This window comes from Oncorhynchus clarkii, chromosome 4, assembly GCF_045791955.1.
Source record: "Oncorhynchus clarkii lewisi isolate Uvic-CL-2024 chromosome 4, UVic_Ocla_1.0, whole genome shotgun sequence".
In the NCBI taxonomy this organism is placed as follows: Eukaryota; Metazoa; Chordata; class Actinopteri; order Salmoniformes; family Salmonidae; genus Oncorhynchus; species Oncorhynchus clarkii.
In genome coordinates, this window is record NC_092150.1 from 93,023,589 (window position 1) to 93,048,536 (window position 24,948).

At 41.0% G+C, this 24,948-nt stretch overlaps 1 protein-coding gene across 1 annotated transcript in view; it reads right to left on the reverse strand.

The window, feature by feature from the left end:
- LOC139407923 (runt-related transcription factor 2-like) overlaps positions 1-19,794 on the reverse strand; it is a 176,665-nt gene extending 156,871 nt beyond the window's left edge. The window contains exon 1 of the mRNA XM_071151801.1: positions 19,737-19,794. Coding sequence (XP_071007902.1) covers positions 19,737-19,794 — 58 coding nt within the window. The remainder of the gene's footprint in view (positions 1-19,736) is intronic.
- Between the last annotated feature and the right edge of the window lie 5,154 nt (positions 19,795-24,948).

Here is a 24,948-nt window from a genome sequence, read left to right on the forward strand (position 1 = left end):
CCTCTCCCCACTCTCCCCCCTCTCTCCGCTCTCTCCACTCTATCCCCTCTCCCCGCTCTCCCCGCTCTCTCCGCTCTCTCCACTCTATCCCCTCTCCCCGCTCTCCCCCCTCTCTCCGCTCTCTCCACTCTCTCCGCTCTCTCCACTCTATCCCCTCTCCCCGCTCTCTATGCTCTCCCTGCTCTCCCCGCTCTTCCCCTGCTCTCCATGCTCTCCCCGCTCTCCCCGCTCTTCCCCTGCTCTCTCCCCTCTCCCCTCTCTCCCCGCTCTTCCCTCTCTCCCCGCTCTCTCCGCTCTCTCCCCTCTCTCCCCTCTCTCTCCCCTCTCTCTCCCCCCTCTCTCTCTCCCCTCTCTCTCCCCCCCCCCTCTCTCTTCGCTCTCTCCCTTCTCTTCGCTCTCCCTGCTCTCCCTGCTCTCTACACAGAGGCTGCTTCCCAAATGGCTGGGTGCCATAGCACACTACTTTTTACCAGGGCCTATAGGGAATATTGTGCCATTTGGGACTTAACCAAAGCAGTAAATGGAGGAATTTGGCAGAGCTCCTCCTGATATCCTAATCATAACAGATTAATAGTCTGAGGTGATGAGAGAACACACACACACACACCATAACACAAACACACACACCATAACACACACACACGCCATAATACACACACACCATAATACACACCATAGTACACACAATAATACACACTATTATACACACCATAACACACACACACCATAACACAAACACTATAATACATACACCACAAAATACACCCACTATAAAACACACTAATATACACACACTAATATACACACACTAATATACACACACTAATATACACACTATAAAGACACACTATAAAGACACACCATAATACACACTATAATACACACTATTATGCACTATAAAGACACACCATAATACACACTATTGTACACACTATTATACACTATAAAGACACCATAATACACACTATAATACACACAATAATACACAATATAAAGACACTAATACACACACTATAATACACACTATAGTACACACTACAATACATAATACACACTATAATAAACACACACATACTATTAATACACACTATAATACATACTATAATACACACTATAATACACACTATAAAAAACACAACCATACTATAATACATAATACACACCATAATACACACTATAGTACACACTATAATACACACTATAATACATAATACACACTATTATACACACTATAATACACACTATAATAAACACACACACACTATAATACACACTATAATACATACTATAATACACACTATAATACACACTATTATACACACTATAGTACACACTATAATAAACACACACATACTATAATACATAATACACACCATAGTACACAGGGGATGGGGATGAATTAGTAGTGAGTTTGTTGATGCAGACTGAGTTGCAGAGTTACACCAACAATCATGAGGCATTACCACAGTAAAACTCCACCTGACTGCTGAGTCATGGCAATCTCTTTTTATGTACTCAGGTCCTAATGGCCTGGTACTCAGGACTCTATTTTCCCTCCATCAGGTCCCAATGGTCTGGTACTCAGAGATCTATTGTCCCTCCATCAGGTCCTAATGGCTTGGTCTCAGGACTCTATTGTCCCTCCATCAGGTCCAAATGGCCTGGTACTCAGGACTCTATTGTCACTCCATCAGGTCCTAATGGCCTGGTACTCAGGACTCTATTGTCACTCCATCAGGTCCTAATGGCCTGGTACTCAGGACTATATTGTCCCTCCATCAGGTCCTAATGGCCTGGTACTCAGGACTCTATTGTCCCTCCATCAGGTCCTAATGGCCTGGTACTCAGGACTCTATTGTCCCTCCATCAGGTCCTAATGGCCTGGTACTCAGGACTCTATTGTCCCTCCATCAGGTCCTAATGGCCTGGTACTCAGGACTCTATTGTCACTCCATCAGGTCCTAATGGCCTGGTACTCAGGACTATATTGTCCCTCCATCAGGTCCTAATGGCCTGGTACTCAGGACTCTATTGTCCCTCCATCAGGTCCTAATGGCCTGGTGCTCAGGACTCTATTGTCCCTCCATCAGGTCATAATGGTCTGGTACTCAGGGATCTACTGTCACTCCATCAGGTCCTAATGGTCTGGTACTCAGGGCTCTATTTTCCCTCCATCAGGTTCTAATGGCCTGGTACTCAGGTATATATTGTCCCTCCATCAGGTCCTAATGGTCTGGTACTCAGGGATCTATTGTCACTCCATCAGGTCCTAATGGCCTGGGCCTCAGGGATCTATTGTCCCTCCATCAGGTCCTAATGGTCTGGTACTCAGGGATCTATTGTCCCTCCATCAGGTCCTAATGGTCTGGTACTCAGGGATCTACTGTCACTCCATCAGGTCCTAATGGTCTGGTACTCAGGGCTCTATTGTCCCTCCATCAGGTCCTAATGGTCTGGTACTCAGGGATCTATTGTCCCTCCATCATGTCCTAATGGTCTGGTACTCAGGGATCTATTGTCCCTCCATCATGTCCTAATGGCCTGGTACTCAGGGATCTATCTAACCACTCTGACATTGTTCCTCTAACTCACCTCACTGTGATGATCAATTTGGAGAAAGATGTTCAACAACAGGTTGAAACTGAGTGGAAAACATGGCCGTTGTGGATGTTGTTTCAAAGACAATTAAATGGACAGTGCTTTCTAAGGTGATGATTCATTCAAAACACCCTCATATCCATATTAGCGCTGTTGCATACGCATATACCTGTTTATGAGCCCGATTTGACCGTTGTTACACATTACATAGACTACAGCATATTACTCATGGCAAAAAAAACAAGACAAAACAGAATTAAGATGTCTTTGGTACATAATTGGTCTAGCCTCTAGTCCGAAGTTAAACACACTACCTTTGCGTGTGGACTGTACTGTCATCCATACTGGATGGACTGGGTACCTTATGCTACACTCCACAATGTCTATCCAGAACATTTAGAATGTGTAGCCCAAGGCCATGCTGCTGGTTCACTGAGGCAGGGTGACTTACAGAGGTAGCCTACAATTATAGTTCATTTGTATTTATTTTGAAAAGCCTAGTACTAAGGATTTTTAAAAATATTTTCATAATTAATAGTCTGATATATTACCTTCAGCTACAGAATATCTCTCACCGCCCGTGCGTTTCCATCTCCTCCTCCTCTCTCCTTCATTCCTTTCTTGTGTGTGCAGAGAGAGGGGCTGCCAACAGTTTAATGAAATATGTTTAGTTCAAACGAGGTTGGTGGCACCTAAATTGGGGAGCTCGTGGTAATGGTACCCATAGATCTTTTCATTCGCTCCAATCCAGCCATTAATATGAGCGGTTCCTCCCCTCAGCAGCCTCCACTGGTTTCGTTGTGAAAACAAATTCCCGAATGCATTTCACTTGGTTTCCAAAATTAAGCATTGGGTAGCTGCAGAAACAGGGTTGAAGAGCCCATGGCATAGATAATACTGGGTAGCTGCAGGAACAGGGTTGGAGAGCCCATGACATAGAGAGTATGGGTAGATGCAGGAACAGGGTTGGAGAGCCCATGACATAGAGAGTACTGGGTAGATGCAGGAACAGGGTTGGAGAGCCCATGGCATACATAGTACTGGGTAGCTGCAGGAATAGGGTTGGAGAGCCCATGACATAGAGAGTATTGGGTAGCTGCAGGGACAGGGTTGGAGAGCCCATGGCATAGAGAGTACTGGGTAGATGAAGGAACAGGGTTGGAGAGCCCATGGCATAGAGAATACTGGGCTGAAAATCAGCTGTCGCCCAGAGAAAGTATGCTACTCAAACAGTAGCATGCTGAGTGAAATAAGCAGAACAGCCTGCCCAGCATGACTGATGAAGAGGAGGAGTATAAATAACCAGAGTATCCTACCCAGCATGACTGATGAAGAGGAGGAGTATAAATAACCAGAGTATCCTACCCAGCATGACTGATATAGAGGAGGAGTATAAATAACCAGAGTATCCTACCCAGCATGACTGATAAAGAGGAGGAGTATAAATAACCAGAGTATCCTACCCTGCATGACTGATAAAGAGGATTATAAATAACCAGAGTATCCTACCCAGCATGACTGATAAAGAGTATAAATTACCAGAGTATCCTACCCAGCATGACTGATATAGAGGAGGAGTATAAATAACCAGAGTATCCTACCCTGCATGACTGATAAAGAGGATTATAAATAACCAGAGTGTCCTACCCAGCATGACTGATAAAGAGGAGGAGTATAAATTACCAGAGTATCCTACCCAGCATGACTGATAAAGAGTATAAATAACCAGAGTATCCTAACCAGAATTACTGATAAAGAGTATAAATAACCAGAGTATCCTACCCAGCATGACTGATAAAGAGTATAAATAACCAGAGTATCCTACCCAGCATGACTGATATAGAGGAGTATAAATAACCAGAGTATCCTACCCAGCATGACTGATAAAGAGGAGGAGTATAAATAACCAGAGTATCCTACCCAGCATGACTGATAAAGAGGAGTATAAATAACCAGAGTATCCTACCCAGCATGACTGATAAAGAGGAGGAGTATAAATAACCAGAGTATCCTACCCAGCATGACTGATAAAGAGGAGGAGTATAAATAACCAGAGTATCCTACCCAGCATGACTGATATAGAGGAGGAGTATAAATAACCAGAGTATCCTACCCAGCATGACTGATATAGAGGAGGAGTATAAATAACCAGAGTATCCTACCCAGCATGACTGATAAAGAGGAGTATAAATAACCAGAGTATCCTACCCAGCATGACTGATAAAGAGTATAAATAACCAGAGTATCCTACCCAGCATGACTGATAAAGAGGAGGAGTACAAATAACCAGAGTATCCTACCCTGCATGACTGATAAAGAGGAGGAGTATAAATAACCAGAGTATCCTACCCAGCATGACTGATAAAGAGGAGGAGTATAAATAACCAGAGTATCTTACCCAGCATGACTGATAAAGAGGAGGAGTATAAATAACCAGAGTATCCTACCCAGCATGACTGATAAAGAGGAGGAGTATAAATAACCAGAGTATCCTACCCAACATGACTGATAAAGAGGAGGAGTATAAATAACCAGAGTATCCTACCCAGCATGACTGATAAAGAGGAGGAGTATAAATAACCAGAGTATCTTACCCAGCATGACTGATAAAGAGGAGGAGTATAAATAACCAGAGTATCCTACCCTGCATGACTGATAAAGAGTATAAATAACCAGAGTATCCTACCCAGCATGACTGATATAGAGGAGTATAAATAACCAGAGTATCCTACCCAGCATGACTGATAAAGAGTATAAATAACCAGAGTATCTTACCCAGCATGACTGATAAAGAGGAGTATAAATAACCAGAGTATCCTACCCAGCATGACTGATAAAGAGGAGGAGTATAAATAACCAGAGTATCCTACCCAGCATGACTGATAAAGAGGAGGAGTATAAATAACCAGAGTATCCTACCCAGCATGACTGATAAAGAGGAGTATAAATAACCAGAGTATCCTACCCAGCATGACTGATAAAGAGGAGGAGTATAAATAACCAGAGTATCCTACCCTGCATGACTGATAAAGAGTATAAATAACCAGAGTATCCTACCCAGCATGACTGATAAAGAGGAGGAGTACAAATAACCAGAGTATCCTACCCTGCATGACTGATAAAGAGGAGGAGTATAAATAACCAGAGTATCCTACCCAGCATGACTGATAAAGAGGAGGAGTATAAATAACCAGAGTATCTTACCCAGCATGACTGATAAAGAGGAGGAGTATAAATAACCAGAGTATCCTACCCAGCATGACTGATAAAGAGGAGGAGTATAAATAACCAGAGTATCCTACCCAACATGACTGATAAAGAGGAGGAGTATAAATAACCAGAGTATCCTACCCAGCATGACTGATAAAGAGGAGGAGTATAAATAACCAGAGTATCTTACCCAGCATGACTGATAAAGAGGAGGAGTATAAATAACCAGAGTATCCTACCCTGCATGACTGATAAAGAGTATAAATAACCAGAGTATCCTACCCAGCATGACTGATATAGAGGAGTATAAATAACCAGAGTATCCTACCCAGCATGACTGATAAAGAGTATAAATAACCAGAGTATCTTACCCAGCATGACTGATAAAGAGGAGTATAAATAACCAGAGTATCCTACCCAGCATGACTGATAAAGAGGAGGAGTATAAATAACCAGAGTATCCTACCCAGCATGACTGATAAAGAGGAGGAGTATAAATAACCAGAGTATCCTACCCAGCATGACTGATAAAGAGGAGTATAAATAACCAGAGTATCCTACCCAGCATGACTGATAAAGAGGAGGAGTATAAATAACCAGAGTATCCTACCCTGCATGACTGATAAAGAGTATAAATAACCAGAGTATCCTACCCAGCATGACTGATAAAGAGTATAAATAACCAGAGTATCCTACCCAGCATGACTGATATAGAGGAGTATAAATAACCAGAGTATCCTACCCAGCATGACTGATAAAGAGTATAAATAACCAGAGTATCTTACCCAGCATGAGTGATAAAGAGGAGTATAAATAACCAGAGTATCCTACCCAGCATGACTGATAAAGAGGAGGAGTATAAATAACCAGAGTATCCTACCCAGCATGACTGATAAAGAGGAGGAGTATAAATAACCAGAGTATCCTACCCTGCATGACTGATAAAGAGGAGGAGTATAAATAACCAGAGTATCCTACCCAGCATGACTGATAAAGAGTATAAATAACCAGTGTATCCTACCCAGCATGACGGATAAAGAGGAGGAGTATAAATAACCAGAGTATCCTACCCAGCATGACTGATAAAGAGGAGGAGTATAAATAACCAGAGTATCCTACCCAGCATGACTGATAAAGAGGAGTTGTATAAATAACCAGTGTATCCTACCCAGCATGACTGATAAAGAGGAGGAGTATAAATAACCAGAGTATCCTACCCAGCATGACTGATATAGAGGAGGAGTATAAATAACCAGAGTATCCTACCCAGCATGACTGATAAAGAGTATAAATAACCAGAGTGTCTTTCCCAGCATGACTGATAAAGAGTATACATAACCAGAGTATCCTACCCAGCATGACTGATATAGAGGAGTATAAATAACCAGAGTATCCTACCCAGCATGACTGATATAGAGGAGTATAAATAACCAGAGTATCCTACCCAGCATGACTGATATAGAGGAGTATAAATAACCAGAGTGTCCTACCCAGCATGACTGATATAGAGGAGTATAAATAACCAGAGTATCCTACCCAGCATGACTGATATAGAGGAGGAGTATAAATAACCAGAGTATCTTACCCAGCATGACTGATATAGAGGAGGAGTATAAATAACCAGAGTATCCTACCCAGCATGACTGATATAGAGGAGTATAAATAACCAGAGTATCCTACCCAGCATGACTGATATAGAGGAATATAAATAACCAGAGTATCCTACCCAGCATGACTGATAAAGAGGAGCAGTATAAATAACCAGAGTATCCTACCCAGCATGACTGATAAAGAGGAGGAGTATAAATAACCAGAGTATCCTACCCAGCATGACTGATAAATAGGAGTATAAATGACCAGAGTATCCTACCCAGCATGACTGATAAAGAGGAGTATAAATAACCAGAGTATCCTACCCAGCATGACTGATAAAGAGGAGGAGTATAAATAACCAGAGTATACTACCCTGCATGACTGATAAAGAGGAGGAGTATAAATAACCAGAGTATCCTACCCAGCATGACTGATAAAGAGGAGTATAAATAACCAGAGTATCCTACCCAGCATGACTGATAAAGAGGAGGAGTATAAATAACCAGAGTATCCTACCCAGCATGACTGATAAAGAGGAGGAGTATAAATAACCAGAGTATCCTACCCAGCATGACTGATAAAGAGGAGGAGTATAAATAACCAGAGTATCCTACCCAGCATGACTGATATAGAGGAGGAGTATAAATAACCAGAGTATCCTACCCAGCATGACTGATAAAGAGGAGGAGTACAAATAACCAGAGTATCCTACCCTGCATGACTGATAAAGAGGAGGAGTATAAATAACCAGAGTATCCTACCCAGCATGACTGATAAAGAGGAGGAGTATAAATAACCAGAGTATCCTACCCAGCATGACTGATGAAGAGGAGGAGTATAAATAACCAGAGTATCCTACCCAGCATGACTGATATAGAGGAGGAGTATAAATAACCAGAGTATCCTACCCTGCATGACTGATAAAGAGGAGGAGTATAAATAACCAGAGTATCCTACCCAGCATGACTGATAAAGAGTATAAATAACCAGAGTATCCTACCCAGCATGACTGATAAAGAGTATAAATAACCAGAGTATCCTACCCAGCATGACTGATAAAGAGGAGGAGTATAAATAACCAGAGTATCCTACCCAGCATGACTGATAAAGAGTATAAATAACCAGAGTATCCTACCCAGCATGACTGATAAAGAGGAGGAGTATAAATAACCAGAGTATCCTACCCAGCATGACTGATAAAGATTATAAATAACCAGAGTATGCTACCCAGTATTACTGATAAAGAGGAGTATAAATAACCAGAGTATCCTACCCAGCATGACTGATAAAGAGTATAAATAACCAGAGGATTCTATCTTCATGTTTCTTTAGACCTGAATATAATAAATCATGGATTTATTGTGATGATGTATATACAATATATTTAATAGACCTCTCTCTCTCTCTCTCTCTCTCCTTGCTCAACTGTTTGGAATGCAGCTCCAGCTTATTGCTGTGTTTTAATACTTGGGAAATTGTTAAACATTATTAATTAATATTTTGGAAAATATGTAAAAACCACAGCAAATTATTTGAATCTTTAGGGCAGACATGTTTATCGGTTAATTTATTACCAGTTAGAATAGAAACAAACTATTACTTTATGAAACAAACTATTACTTTATGAGTATTCTGGAGTATCAGACAGAATACCTACACCAGCAGCAGGATATAATTGGGACAGAGTATCAGACAGAATACCTACACCAGCAGCAGGATATAATTGTGGCAGAGTATCAGACAGAATACCTACACCAGCAGCAGGATATAATTGTGACAGAGTATCAGACAGAATACCTACACCAGCAGCAGGATATAATTGGGACAGAGTATCAGACAGAATACCTACACCAGCAGCAAAGTATGTGACACTTTCACTATTAACTATTAATTGCTGGAAGAGAAGTGAACTCAGTTATTAATATAATATAAATACAAGGTAGTGATATATATTCACATGAAGCCATGTAGTAGTGTAGTTCAGATCATGAACTGTAATGGCAGCTATTGAGCTGAGACCCTCGACGAAACGTCTGAAACACGTTCAGTCTCTATATTCCCTGTAGAATCTCTATATTCCCTGTAGAATCTCTATATTCCCTGTAGAATCTCTATATTCCCTGTAGAATCTCTATATTCCCTGTAGAATCTCTATATTCCCTGTGGAATCTCTATATTCCCTGTAGAATCTCTATATTCCCTGTAGAATCTCTATTCCCTGTGGAATCTCTATATTCCCTGTGGAATCTCTATATTCCCTGTAGAATCTCTATATTCCCTGTAGAATCTCTATTTTCCCTGTGGAATCTCTATATTCCCTGTGGAATCTCTATATTCCCTGTATAATCTCTATATTCCCTGTAGAATCTCTATATTCCCTGTAGAATCTCTATATTCCCTGTATAATCTCTATATCCCATGTAGAATCTCTAATTCCCCTGTAGAATCTCTATATTCCCTGTAGAATCTCTATATCCCATGTAGAATCTCTAATTCCCCTGTAGAATCTCTCTATTCCCTGTAGAATCTCGCTATTCCCTGTGGAATCTCTATATTCCCTGTAGAATCTCTATATCCCATGTAGAATCTCTATTTTCCCTGTAGAATCTCTATATTCCCTGTAGAATCTCTATATTCCCTGTAGAATCTCTATATTCCCTGTAGAATCTCTAAATCCCCTGTAGAATCTCTATATTCCCTGTGGAATCTCTATATCCCATGTAGAATCTCTATATCCCATGTAGAATCTCTATATTCCCTGTAGAATCTCTATATTCCCCGTGGAAGCTCTATATTCCCTGTGGAAGTTCTATATTCCCTTTAGGATCTCCATTTTCCCTGTAGAATCTCTATATTCCCTGTAGAATCTCTATATCCCATGTAGAATCTCTAATTCCCCTGTAGAATCTCTCTATTCCCTGTAGAATCTCGCTATTCCCTGTGGAATCTCTATATTCCCTGTAGAATCTCTATATCCCATGTAGAATCTCTATTTTCCCTGTAGAATCTCTATATTCCCTGTAGAATCTCTATATTCCCTGGAGAATTTCTATATTCCCTGTGTACTATACTGTAGTGTACTGTAGGGTAGTGTACTGTACTGTACTGTACTGTGCTGTAGGGTGGTGTACTGTAGGGTAGTGTACTGTACTGCACTGTAGGGTAGTGTACTGTAGCGTAGTGTACTGTACTGTACTGTAGGGTAGTGTAGGGTAGTGTACTGTACTGTACTGTACTGTGCTGTAGGGTAGTGTACTGTAGGGTAGTGTACTGTACTCTACTGTAGGGTAGTGTACTGTAGCGTAGTGTACTGTACTGTACTGTACTGTAGTGTTCTGTACTGTAGGTTAGGGTAGGGTATAGTACTGTACTGTAGGGTAGTGTACTTTACTGTACTGTAGGGTAGTGTACTGTACTGTAGTGTTCTGTACTGTAGGTTAGGGTAGGGTACTGTACTGTACTGTAGGGTAGTGTAGGGTAGTGTACTGTACTGTAGTGTAGTGTACTGTACTGTACTCTACTGTTGGGTAGTGTAGGGTATTGTACTGTACTGTAGGGTTCTGTACTGTACTCTACTGTAGGGTAGTGTACTGTAGCGTAGTGTACTGTACTGTACTGTAGTGTAGTGTAGGGTAGTGTACTGTACTGTAGTGTTCTGTACTGTAGGTTAGGGTAGGGTACTGTACTGTACTGTAGCGTAGTGTACTGTACTGTACTCTACTGTTGGGTAGTGTAGGGTATTGTACTGTACTGTAGGGTTCTGTACTGTTGTTTAGGGTAGGGTATTGTAGTGTAGGTTAAGGTACTGTATGGTAGTTTAGGGTAGGGTATTGTAGTGTAGGTTAAGGTACTGTATGGTAGTTTAGGGTATTGTAGTGTATGTTAAGGTACTGTACTGTAGTTTAGGGTAGGGTATTGTAGTGCAGGTTAAGGTACTGTACTGTAGTTTAGGGTAGGGTATTGTAGTGTAGGTTAAGGTACTGTACTGTAGGGTAGTGTACTGTACTGTAGGATACTGCATTGCGGGCGCGAGGGAGGTTGACACATGTTCATGATTACTGCCCCTCCCCACTCTGCCACTACCATGACTTAGAATACATCAAATCCTAACGTCTCCATCTGAACGCCAAGTCAAATTTAACCAGCCATTTTTCTGAATAGGAATCCCACCGTTAAGAGTTTAGAGAACGGCTAGTGTTTGTTTATCCCTGAGAAACAAGACCCATATTGATTTATATTGATTCCTAAATGTAAAAACTACTCAGAGACAGAACCTAAGATATTCATAATTCACATATAGGATTGGAAAGGGATACTAGATGAGCCATTTTTAGTCACCTGTATTTGTCCATCAGTTCAGATGTCCTAATACACAGCAGTTGAACTAATATGTTGCCAAACAGAAGAAGCTGCTCTGGGAATTATTCCTGCATCTGTATGAGCAGATTGTAGATTTAAAGATTCATTGAAGTTTAAAGTTTAATGAGGTGTTGCCGAGACAACAGATACATGTGCAAAAACAAACAGAAACATAATTTATAGATTGAACTACAACAACTTGAATTTGATATTTTAAAATGATATATATTTCTTTGAACTCAGGGCTCCAATCTCCAATGTTATTTTCCCTTCAATCCATTTGTGTTAAATAACAGATTAATAAATGACCCCTGCTGTTCTGCTTTACTCCATATGATACAATAACAAGACACATGGAGAAATACACTGCATCTATACTGATTACTGATTCACGTTGTAGATATCTATACAGCGTGATAGTTACTGATACATGTAGATATCTATACAGGGTGATAGTTACTGATACGTGTAGATATCTATACAGGGTGATAGTTACTGATACGTTATAGATATCTATACAGGGTGATAGTTACTGATACGTGTAGATATCTATACAGGGTGATAGTTACTGATACGTGTAGATATCTATACAGGGTGATAGTTACTGATTCACGTTGTAGATATCTATACAGCGTGATAGTTACTGATACATGTAGATATCTATACAGGGTGATAGTTACTGATTCACGTTGTAGATATCTATACAGGGTGATAGTTACTGATACATGTAGATATCTATACAGGGTGATAGTTACTGATTCACGTTGTAGATATCTATACAGGGTGATAGTTACTGATACATGTTGTAGATATCTATACAGGGTGATAGTTACTGATTCACGTTGTAGATATCTATACAGGGTGATAGTTACTGATACATGTAGATATCTATACAGGGTAATAGTTACTGATACATGTAGATATCTATACAGGGTGATAGTTACTGATACATGTTGTAGATATCTATACAGGGTGATAGTTACTGATACATGTAGATATCTATACAGGGTGATAGTTACTGATACATGTTGTAGATATCTATACAGGGTGATAGTTACTGATACGTGTTGTAGATATCTATACAGGGTGATAGTTACTGATACGTGTTGTAGATATCTATACAGGGTGATAGTTACTGATACATGTTGTAGATATCTATACAGGGTGATAGTTACTGATACATGCTGTAGATATCTATACAGGGTGATAGTTACTGATACGTGTTGTAGATATCTATACAGGGTGATAGTTACTGATTCATGTTGTAGATATCTATACAGGGTGATAGTTACTGATACATGTTGTAGATATCTATACAGGGTGATAGTTACTGATACGTGTTGTAGATATCTATACAGGGTGATAGTTACTGATTCATGTTGTAGATATCTATACAGGGTGATAGTTACTGATTCATGTTGTAGATATCTATACAGGGTGATAGTTACTGATACATGTTGTAGATATCTATACAGGGTGATAGTTACTGATTCATGTTGTAGATATCTATACAGGGTGATAGTTACTGATACGTGTTGTAGATATCTATACAGGGTGATAGTTACTGATTCATGTTGTAGATATCTATACAGGGTGATAGTTACTGATACATGTAGATATCTATACAGGGTGATAGTTACTGATACGTGTTGTAGATATCTATACAGGGTGATAGTTACTGATTCATGTTGTAGATATCTATACAGCGTGATAGTTACTGATTCATGTTGTAGATATCTATACAGGGTGATAGTTACTCATACATGTAGATATCCATACAGGGTAATAGTTACTGATTCATGTAGATATCAATGTAGGGTGATAGATACTGATTCCTGTTGTAGAAATCTACACAGGGTAATAGTTACTGATACATGTAGATATATATAAAGGATGATAGTTACTGATACATGTAGATATCTGTACAGGGTAGTAGTTACTGATACATGTTGTCAATGTCAATGATCTGGTTCTTCTACACTGGTTCACTCTCAGATTGCCTTTCTATTCTGCTTTCCGTCCTTTTCCTCTCCTCTCCTCTCCTCTCCTCTCCTCTCCTCTCCTCTCCTCTCCTCTCCTCTCCTCTCCTCTCCCCTCTCCCTGTTCCACTGCCTGCTTTTCATTTCCCCCAGTGCTGCTCCTCTCCCATAGTACAAACTCACCACAACAGGGACATGGTGCGGGATCAGAGGTTAATAACCTCTTAATAGGTGCTGCTGATTGGTGGAAGTACCCCCATCTCCCTTGGCTCTCACTGTGCACTATTCCTCTGTGCGGCGGGCACTCACTTACTCACACACACACACAGACACACACACACACACACACACACACACACACACACACACACACACACACACACACACACACACACACACACACACACACACTCATAGTGCTGTCTGAACATGCATCACTTCGGCTAGTCTAAATTAATCTTTTAAAGTGATACTTGGGAGACGTCAGATGACCGTGTGGATATCCATAGACCTCCAGTCATTGTGCTAACGCTAGTTAGCTTTGGCTCACGGAACTTCCTCTAACTTCCTTCATACTGGACACAGAGACATACAAATGGTATCCATGAGTTCATCTGACTCTGGGTCAGTAGATAAAGGACATCATCTGACTCTGGGTCAGTAGATAAAGGACCTCATCTGACTCTGGGTCAGTAGATAAAGGGCCTCGTCTGGGTCAGGTTTAGGGTTAGGACCTCATCTGACTCTGGGTTAGTAGATAAAGGACCTCATCTGACTCTGGGTCAGTAGATAAAGGACCTCATCTGACTCTGGGTCAGTAGATAAAGGTCCTTATCTGACTCTGGGTCAGTAGATAAAGGGCCTCATCTGACTCTGGGTCAGTAGATAAAGGACCTCATCTGACTCTGGGTCAGTAGATAAAGGTCCTCATCTGACTCTGGGTCAGTAGACAAAGGTCCTCATCTGACTCTGGGTCAGTAGATAAAGGTCCTCATCTGACTCTGGGTCAGTAGATAAAGGCACTCATCTGACTCTGGGTCAGTAGATAAAGGACCTCATCTGACTCTGGGTCAGTAGATAACGGACCTCATCTGACTCTGGGTCAGTAGATAAAGGACCTCATCTGACTCTGGGTCAATAGATAACGGACCTCGTCTGACTCTGGGTCAGTAGATAACGGACCTCATCTGACTCTGGGTCAAGTAGATAAAGGACCTGATCTGACTCTGGGTCAGTAGATAACGGACCTCATCTGACTCTGGGTCAGTAGATAAAGGTCCTCATCTGACTCTGGGGAAGTAGATAAAGAGGCCCATTGCCAAAATCCTGAAGTATCCCTTTAAATAAACGCTCACTCTCTTTGGCCTTGAAATGGAAACATTTCTCCTTAACTTCTAATTCACCTCACAGTGAGAGGAAAGAATGGTGTGATTCATACTGCTCTGGTTCATTGTGTGAGTTATGTAGTTAAATAATCACGCAAAATAGAGCCCTTCTTGAAATGTAAGGACTGAAAACCCAGAAGTAGATATAAAGTAGTGTTGTTATAAAATATACATTTAAAGTATATATATGTATAAAGTGGTGTCGTTATAACATATACATTTAAAGTATGTATATACATATATATATAAAGTAGTGTTGTTATAATATATACATGTATATATACATATATATAAAGTAGTGTTGTTATAATCTATAATTATAAAGCATATTTATATATATATATATAAAGTAGTGTTGTTATAATATATAAATATAAAGTATATATATATATATATATATAATAGTGATGTTACAATATATAAATATAAAGTATATATATATATATAAGGTAGTGTTGTTATAATATATACATTTAAAGTATATATATATATATAAAGTAGTGTTGTTAAAATATATACATTTAAAGTATATATATATATAGTAGTGCTGTTATAACATATAATTATCAAGTATATATATAAAGCAGTGATGTTATAATATATAAATATAAAGTATATATATATATATATATATATATAAAGTAGTGTTGTTATTAATATTTACATTTAAAGTAAATATATATATATATATATATAAAGGAGTGTTGTTATAATATATACGTTTAAAGTATATATATAAAGTAATGTTGTTATAATATATAAATATAAAGTATATATATATATAAAGTAGTGTTGTTCTAATATATAAATATAAAGTATATATATATATGAAGTAGTGATGCTATAATATATAAATATTATATATATATATATATATATGAAGTAGTGATGTTACAATATATAAATACAAAGTATGTATATATAAGGTAGTGTTGTTATAATATATACATTTAAGTATCTATATATACATATAAAGTAGTGTTGTTATAATATATACAATAAAGTATATATATAATATGTAAATGCAAAGTATATATATATATATATATATAAAGTAGTGTTGTTATAATATGTACATATAAAGTATATATATATATATATGTATATATATATAAAATATATAAATACAAAGTATATATATATATAAAGTAGTGTTGTTATAATATATACAAATAAAGTGTATATATATATATATATATATATATATATATATATATATATATATATATATATATACAGTAATGTTGTTATAATATATACATATAAAGTATATATATATATAATATATATAATATATAATATATAAATACAAAGTATATATATATATAAGCTAGTGTTGTTATAATATGTACATATAAAGTATATATATATATATATATATATATATATATATATATATATAATGTAGTGTTGTTATAATATGTACATATAAAGTATCTATATATTATGTAGTGCTGTTATAACATATAATTATCAAGTATATACATATAAAGTTTGTTGCTAAAATATATAAACATAAAGTATATATCTACATATATAAAGTAGTGTTGTTATAATATATAAATACAAAGTATATAGTTATATATAGAGTAATGTAGTGATTAGTTGAAAGCTCAAAATTAACCTAAAGTTCACAAGATAACGTTTTTAAGTCGAGTTATTAAATAGTATATTTTTTAAATCATATAATCTATTAATTTACAATGTTTGAATCAGTAAGACAGTATTCTACAAAGGTCATGCTTTAGGGGGAAAGATACACGATAACACAATTCATTAACTGGTTTAGTGACGAAATGGGAGCTGGTTTAGTGATGAAATGGGAGCTGGTTTAGTGATAAAATGGGAGCTGGTTTAGTGATGAAATGGGAGCTGGTTTAGTGATGAAATGGGAGCTGGTTTAGTGATGAAATGGGAGCTGGTTTAGTGATGAAATGGGAGCTGGTTTAGTGATGAAATGGGAGCTGGTTTAGTGATGAAATGGGAGCTGGTTTAGTGATGGAATGGGAGCTGGTTTAGTGATGAAATGGGAGCTGGTTTAGTGATGAAATGGGAGCTGGTTTAGTGATGAAATGGGAGCTGGTTTAGTGATGAAATTGGAGCTGGTTTAGTGATGAAATTGGAGCTGGTTTAGTGATGAAATGGGAGCTGGTTTAGTGACGAAATGGGAGCTGGTTTAGTGATGAAATGGGAGCTGGTTTAGTGATGAAATGGGAGCTGGTTTAGTGATGAAATGGGAGCTGGTTTAGTAATGAAATGGGAGCTGGTTTAGTGATGAAATGGGAGCTGGTTTAGTGATGAAATGGGAGCTGGTTTAGTGACGAAATGGGAGCTGGTTTAGTGATGAAATGGGAGCTGGTTTAGTGATGAAATGGGAGCTCTGTACAGGTCAATAGAACTGGGTTTTTATGTTTATCAGAGGATGCATTAGTTTAGTCAAATAGTGAAATAAAATATTTACTATTTTTGTATGAAGACAACTCTGTAAAGGCAAAAATGATCTTTGTATTTTTTTAATTTAACAAAGCAAGTTAGTTACAATGACGCCCCCCCGGCCAAACCTTAACCCGGATGACGCTGGGCCAATTGTGCGCCGCCCTATGGGACTCCCAGGGACAATATCTCCCTCCCTGTATATGAGCCAGGGATATTATCTCCCTCCCTGTATATGAGCCAGGGAAATGATCTCCCTCCCTGTATATGAGCCAGGAAAATGATCTCCCTCCAGTGTATGAGCCATGGAAATGATCTCCCTCCAGTATATGAGCCAGGGAAATGATCTCCCTCCCAGTATATGAGCCAGGGAAATGATTTCCCTCCAGTATATGAGCCAGGGAAATGACCTCCCTCCAGTATATGAGCCAGGGAAAAGATCTCCCTCCAGTATATGAGCCAGGGAAATGATCTCCCTCCAGTATATGAGCCAGGGAAATGATCTCCCTCCAAATAGAATAGAGAGACATACTGAGAAACCTCTGGACTCGGCATCCATCTTCTGATCTAGCACACACACAGCTAGATAACCCACATCTAGCACACAGTAAACACACACCTAACACACAGTAAACACACACCTAACACACAGTAAACACACACCTAACACACAGGCAACACACACCTAACACACAGGCAACACACACCTAACACACAGGCAACACACACATAACACACAGGCAACACACACCTAACACACAGGCAACACACACCTAACACACAGGCAACACACACCTAACACACAGGCAACACACACATAACACACAGGCAACACACACATAACCACACAGCCCCGGTATTCCCTGTCTGTTCTCGTCACATTTTGTTCCAATGCTCCACTTTAAATCCATTCTGTTGTTGACCGTTTGTTTACGTTGAAATCTCTCCGTTCCTGTGTTGCTTGACAAATGTAGCTTTAAGTTGTTCAAACATGTCATCTCCCTCTTCCAGAGATATTTACTAACAACATCATGAGGCACATACCATCATCTCACAGTCAGGCGTTTAGCTGGTTCATATTTACACACTACAAATCCCCAAATGGTTGTTTAGGCTATTAAATGTTCCTTGTCCCCTGACCCTTAACCCCTGACCCTTAACCCTAACCCTGATCCCAACCCTTAACCCTAACCCTGATCCCAACCCTTAAACCCTGATCCCAACCCTTAAACCCTGATCCCAACCCTTAAACCTAACCCTGATCCCAACCCTTAACCCTAACCCTGATCCCAACCATTAAACCCTGATCCCAACCCTTAAACCTAACCCTGATCCCAACCCTTAACCCTAACCCTGATCCCAACCCTTAAACCCTGATCCCAACCCTTAACCCTAACCCTGATCCCAACCCTTAACCCTAACCCTGATCCCAACCCTTAAACCCTGATCCCAACCCTTAAACCCTAATCCCAACCCTTAAACCTAACCCTGATCCCAAGCCTTAACCCTAACATTGACCCAGACCCCAACCTCTAACCTGAACCCAAACACTAACTCAGACAAAGCTTCATCCAACAGTCAAACACTAACTCAGACAAAGCCTCATCCAACGGTCAAACACTAACTCAGACAAAGCCTCATCCAACGGTCAAACACTAACTCAGACAAAGCCTCATCCAACGGTCAACAAACACTAACTCAGACAAAGCCTCATCCAACGGTCAAACACTAACTCAAACACAGCCTCATCCAACGGTCAAACACTAACTCAGACACAGCCTCATCCAACGGTCAAACACTAACTCAGACAAAGCCTCATCCAATGGTCAAACACTAACTCAGACAAAGCCTCATCCAACGGTCAACAAACACTAACTCAGACAAAGCCTCATCCAACGGTCAAACACTAACTCAAACACAGCCTCATCCAACGGTCAAACACTAACTCAGACACAGCCTCATCCAACGGTCAAACACTAACTCAGACAAAGCCTCATCCAATGGTCAAACACTAACTCAGACAAAGCCTCATCCAACAGTCAAACACTAACTCAGACAAAGCCTCATCCAACGGTCAACGTGAGACAGTAGTCTGTCAACAGACAGAGTAGTGTACTCACCCCAGACACAGCATCATCTAGGTTGGTTAGTCTGTCAACAGGCAGAGTAGTGTACTCACCCCAGAAGAAGGTCTGCTGACATGGTGTAACAGTACTGAAGAGGCTGTTGGAAGCCATTGCTGCTCCTCGTTGCCGTGACACCAAAGCCTACTGGTGGTTCCACTGTGGTAAGCCTGACCCCTGACCTCTAGCTCCTAAACCAAGAGCACGCACCAAGTCATGGAGAAGGAGAGAAGAAAGAAAAAAAACATCCACAAGAAAGTCTTTCTGGAGTCAAGTATTCAGACGACCGCAAGTAACGACCAGGTCTGGTTCAGATGAAAAAAATGGATTGTCTTTGCGGAGGGCTGGGGGTGGTGGTGTGGAAGTCGCTAGCTGGGTGAGTGTGGTCGGGTTGGAACGTCCTTACTGGCTAAGGTAGTGCGGTGCTGCGTTAGCCCCTGTGACTGGTGCAGACCCGATCACATTAACCATTTAAACTCCCAGAGATATGTTACCCAGAGGGCCAAGCGTGGCAGCGTGGCGTGGCTGGCGTGTCTGTGGTTGCTGGGAGGCGAGGAGAGCGGAGCCTCACACTACCCGACAGACAGACAGACACCAGCTTTAAACTTTGTCTCCTTCCTGCCTGCCTTCCTTCTGCTGTCACTGGAGAGACCTGGTCACATGGTCCTGATGTCATCACTGAACAACAGTTGACTAGGACAGCCTACCACTCTAGCTTTCCTCTTTTATCCTCTCTTCTTTCTCTGTCTCTCTCTCTCTCTCTCTCTGTCGCTCTCTCTCTCCTCTCTCTCTCTCTCTCTCTCTCTCTGTCGCTCTCTCTCTCTCCACTCTCTCTCTCGTTGTTCCCTCCTTCCGAGACTGTAGGGGATGGGCCAGGTCCTCCAGGCTAAGGGGGGCTGGGGGGTCTGTCTCTCCATGGTAGAACCTTCAGAGGGGGCACAGTGGCTCACTGCCTCAGCCTCTGGAGAACAAACAGCACCATACACTTCCTTCACTCTTTCATCCGTCTCTCCCTCTCTCTCTCTCTTTCTCTTTGTCTCTCTCTCCTCTCCTTTTCTCCAACTCTCTTTCTCTCTCTCCTCTCTCTCTCTCTCTCTCTCTCCTCTCTCTCTCCTCTCTCTCTCTCCTCACTCTCTCTCTCGCCACTCTCTCTCTCTCCTCTATCTTTCTCTCTTTCCTCTCTCCTCTCTCTCTCACTGCTGCATGGCTCTTGTCTGCTGCGTTGTGTTCAGACTAGAGTGTATGAGCAGCACTGGGCTGGGCTAGGCATGAGTGTGTGTTAGAGAGAGAGAGCGAGAGACAGAGAGACAGAGAGACTAGAGAAAGAAAGCAGTGTGGAGGTGGTGTGTGAAACTGTTTCTCAGTAGAGGTTGTTTAGAGAAGAGTGTGTCTGCGGAGCCGGTCTACAGTCTGTGGGTCTGCTACAGATTTGCATCGTGGACGCTTTTTCTATCAACTCCCGTCCTCCCTCCCTCCCTCCCTCCCTCCCTCCCTCCCTCCCTCCCTCCCTCCCTCCCTCCCTCACTCACTCACTCACTCACTCACTCACTCACTCACTCAAGACTCCTTCTCAATGTGTGTGTGAATGAATATAAAGTATGGGTATATCTGTGTATGGACATACTGTACACAGTGTGAGTGTGTGTATGAATATAGACTACTTGTGTGTGTTTGTGTACTCAAGCCGCTTGAGTCTACGTTTCTGCGATCTAATTGGCTCCCAGAGAAGCGACAGATGAGCGCACACACACACATAGACACACACACACACACACACACACACACACACATAGACACACACACACACTCACACACACACACACACACACACACACTCACACACACACACACACACACACACACACACACACACACACACACACACACACACACACACACACACACACACACACACACACACACAGGCTCCTTGGCCATGGCTGATTAGTGGGTGTGATTACTGATCAGGTATTTCTTCAGATATACAGACATTAATACATGCATTAATACTATGTGTGTGTGTGTGTGTGTGTGTGTGTGTGTGTGTGTGTGCGTGTGTGTGTGTGAGTGTGTGCGTGCGTGCGGGCCTGTGTATGTGTGTGTGTGTACGTGCGTGCGTGCCTGTGTGTGTGTGTGTGTGTGTACGTGCGTGCGTGCCTGTGTGTGTGTGTGTGTGTGTGTGTTTGTGAACATGCGTATGTGCGTGTGTGTGTGTGTATGTGCGTGCCTTGTGTGAGTGTGTGTGTGTGTGTGTACGTGCGCGCCTGTGTGTGTGTGTACGTGCGTGCATGCCTGTGTGTGTGTGTGTGTGAACTACATGAAGTTCAACTAGTAATTTAACTTTGCAGTAGCTTGGTGGAAGTTGAACTAAATTGGTACTATTTTCATTAGTTAATGACTGTTAGTCAATGTAGTGGTGTAGCTAACTACTGGAACTACAAGATACTCTTTGTACTTACAGTATCAGTCAAAAGTGTTTTACATTTTTTTTAAACTATTTTCATTGTAGAATAATAGTGAAGACATCAAAACAATGAAATAACACAGATGGAATCATGTAGTAACCAAAAAAGTGTTAAACAAATAAAAATATATTTTATATTTGAGATTCTTCAAATAGCCACCCTCTGCCTTGATGACAGCTTTGCACACTCTTGGCATTCTCAGTCTTGAAGAAGTTCCCACATATGCTGAGCACTTGAGTACAGTATATACATATGAGATGAGTAATGTAGGGTATGTAAACATTATATTAAGTGGCATTGTTTAAAGTGGCTAGCGATACATTTTTTACATCATTTCCATCAATTCCCATTATTAAAGTGGCTGGAGTTGAGTCAGTGTCAGTGTGTTGGCAGCAGCCACTCAATGTTAGTGGTGGCTGTTTAACAGTCTGATGGCCTTGAGATAGAAGCTGTTTTTCAGTCTCTCGGTCCCAGCTTTGATGTACCTGTACTGACCTCGCCTTCTGGATGATAGCGGGGTGAACAGGCAGTGGCTCGGGTGGTTGTTGTCCTTGAAGATCTTTATGGCCTTCCTGTGACATCGGGTGGTGTAGATGTCCTGGAGGGCAGATAGTTTGCCCCTGTTGTTGCGGCTTCTTCACCACGCTGTCTGTGTGGGTGGACCAATTCAGTTTGTTCAGTTTGTCCGTGATGTGTACGCCGAGGAACTTAAAACTTACTACCCTCTCCACTACTGTCCCATCGATGTGGATAGGGGGGTGCTACCTCTGCTGTTTCCTGAAGTCCACGATCATCTCCTTTGTTTTGTTGACGTGGAGTGTGAGGTAATTTTCCTGACATCACACTCCGAGAGCCCTCACCTCCTCCCTGTAGGCCGTCTCGTCGTTGTTGGTAATCAAGCCTACCACTGTAGTGTTGTCCGCAAACTTGATGATTGAGTTGGAGGCGTGCATGGCCACGCAGTCGTGGGTGAACAGGGAGTACAGGAGAGGGTTGAGAATGCACCCTTGTGGGGCACCAGTGGTGAGGATCAGCGGGGTGGAGATGTTGTTACCTACCCTCACCACCTGGGGGGCGGCCCGTCAGGAAGTCCAGTACCCAGTTGCACAGGGTGGGATCGAGACCCAGGGTCTCGAGCTTGATGACGAGTTTGGAGGCTACTATGGTGTTAAATGCTGAGCTGTAGTCGATGAACAGCATTCTCACATAGGTATTCCTCTTGTCCAGATGGGTTAGGGCAGTGTGCAGTATGGTTGCGATTGCGTCGTCTGTGGACCTATTGGGGCAGTAAGCAAAGTGGAGTGGGTCTAGGGTGTGAGGTAGGGTGGAGGTGATATGATCCTTGACTAGTCTCTCAAAGCACTTCATGATGACAGAAGGGAATGCCACGGGGTGATAGTTATTTAGGTTAGTTACCTTAGCTCTCTTGGGAACAGGAACAATGGTGGCCCTCTTGAAACATGTGGGGACAGTAGACTGGGATAGGGATTGATTGAATATGTCCATAAACACACCAGCCACTTAAATGTTTTACTCACGTTGGCTGCGGTGAAGGTTTTGGTAGCGGGCTGTGTCGGTGGCACTGTATTGTCCTCAAAGCAAGAAAATAAGTTGTTTTGTGTGTCTGGGAGCAAGACATCGGGGTCCGTGATGGGGCTGGTTTTCTTTTTGTAGTCCATGATTGACTGTAGACCCTGCCACATACCTGCCACATACCTCTCGTGTCTGAGATGTTTAATTGCGACAACTTTGTCTCTATTCTGACACTTAGCTTGTTTGATTGCCTTGCGGAAGGAATAGCTACACTGTTTGTATTTGGTCATGTTTCGGCTGCGGAGAGCATGATCACACAGTCTTCCAGAACAGCTGGTGCTCTCATGCATGTTTCAGTGTTATTCAGTGTTATTTGCCTCGAAGTGAGCATAGATGTAGTTTAGCTCGTCTGGTAGGCTTGTGTCGCTGGGCAGCTCTCGACTGCGCGTCCCTTTGTAGTCTGTTATGGTTTGCAAGCCTGACAAGAGTCAGAGCCGGTGTAGTACAATACGATCTTAGTCCTGTATTGCCGCTTTGCCTGTTTGATTGTTCGTCGGAGGGCATAGCGGGATTTCTTTTAACATCTTGGATATAGGGGGCGCTATTTACATTTTTGGATGAAAAACGTTCCCGTTTTAAACAAGATATTTTGTCACGAAAAGATGCTCGATTATGCATATAATTGACAGCTTTGGAAAGAAAACACTCTGACGTTTCCAAAACTGCAAAGATATTGTCTGTGAGTGCCACAGAACTGATGTTACAGAAAAAACCCAGATAAAAATCCAATCAGGAAGTGCAGCATTTTTTTAAACCGCCTCATGGCAATGACTCCTTATATGGCTGTGAAGGAGCTAGGAGTCAGCTTACGTTTTCCACGTTTTCCCCAAGGTGTCTGCAGCATTGTGACGTATTTGTAGGCATATCATTGGAAGATTGACCATAAGAGACTACATTTACCAGGTGGTCGCATGGTGTCCTCCGTCGCAATTATTGCGTAATCTCCAGCTGCAGTACTTTTCCGTTTGCTACTGAGGAGAAACCCAACTGCCACGAAGGATTTATCATCGAATAGATATGTGAAAAACACCTTGAGGATTGATTCTAAACAACGTTTGCCATGTTTCTGTCGATATTATGGAGTTAATTTGGAAAAAAGTTTGGCGTTGTAAGTGACTGCATTTTCGTTTTTTTTTCTTAGCCAAACGTGATGAACAAAACGGAGCGATTTCGTCTATACAAAGAATATTTTTGGAAAAAATGAACATTT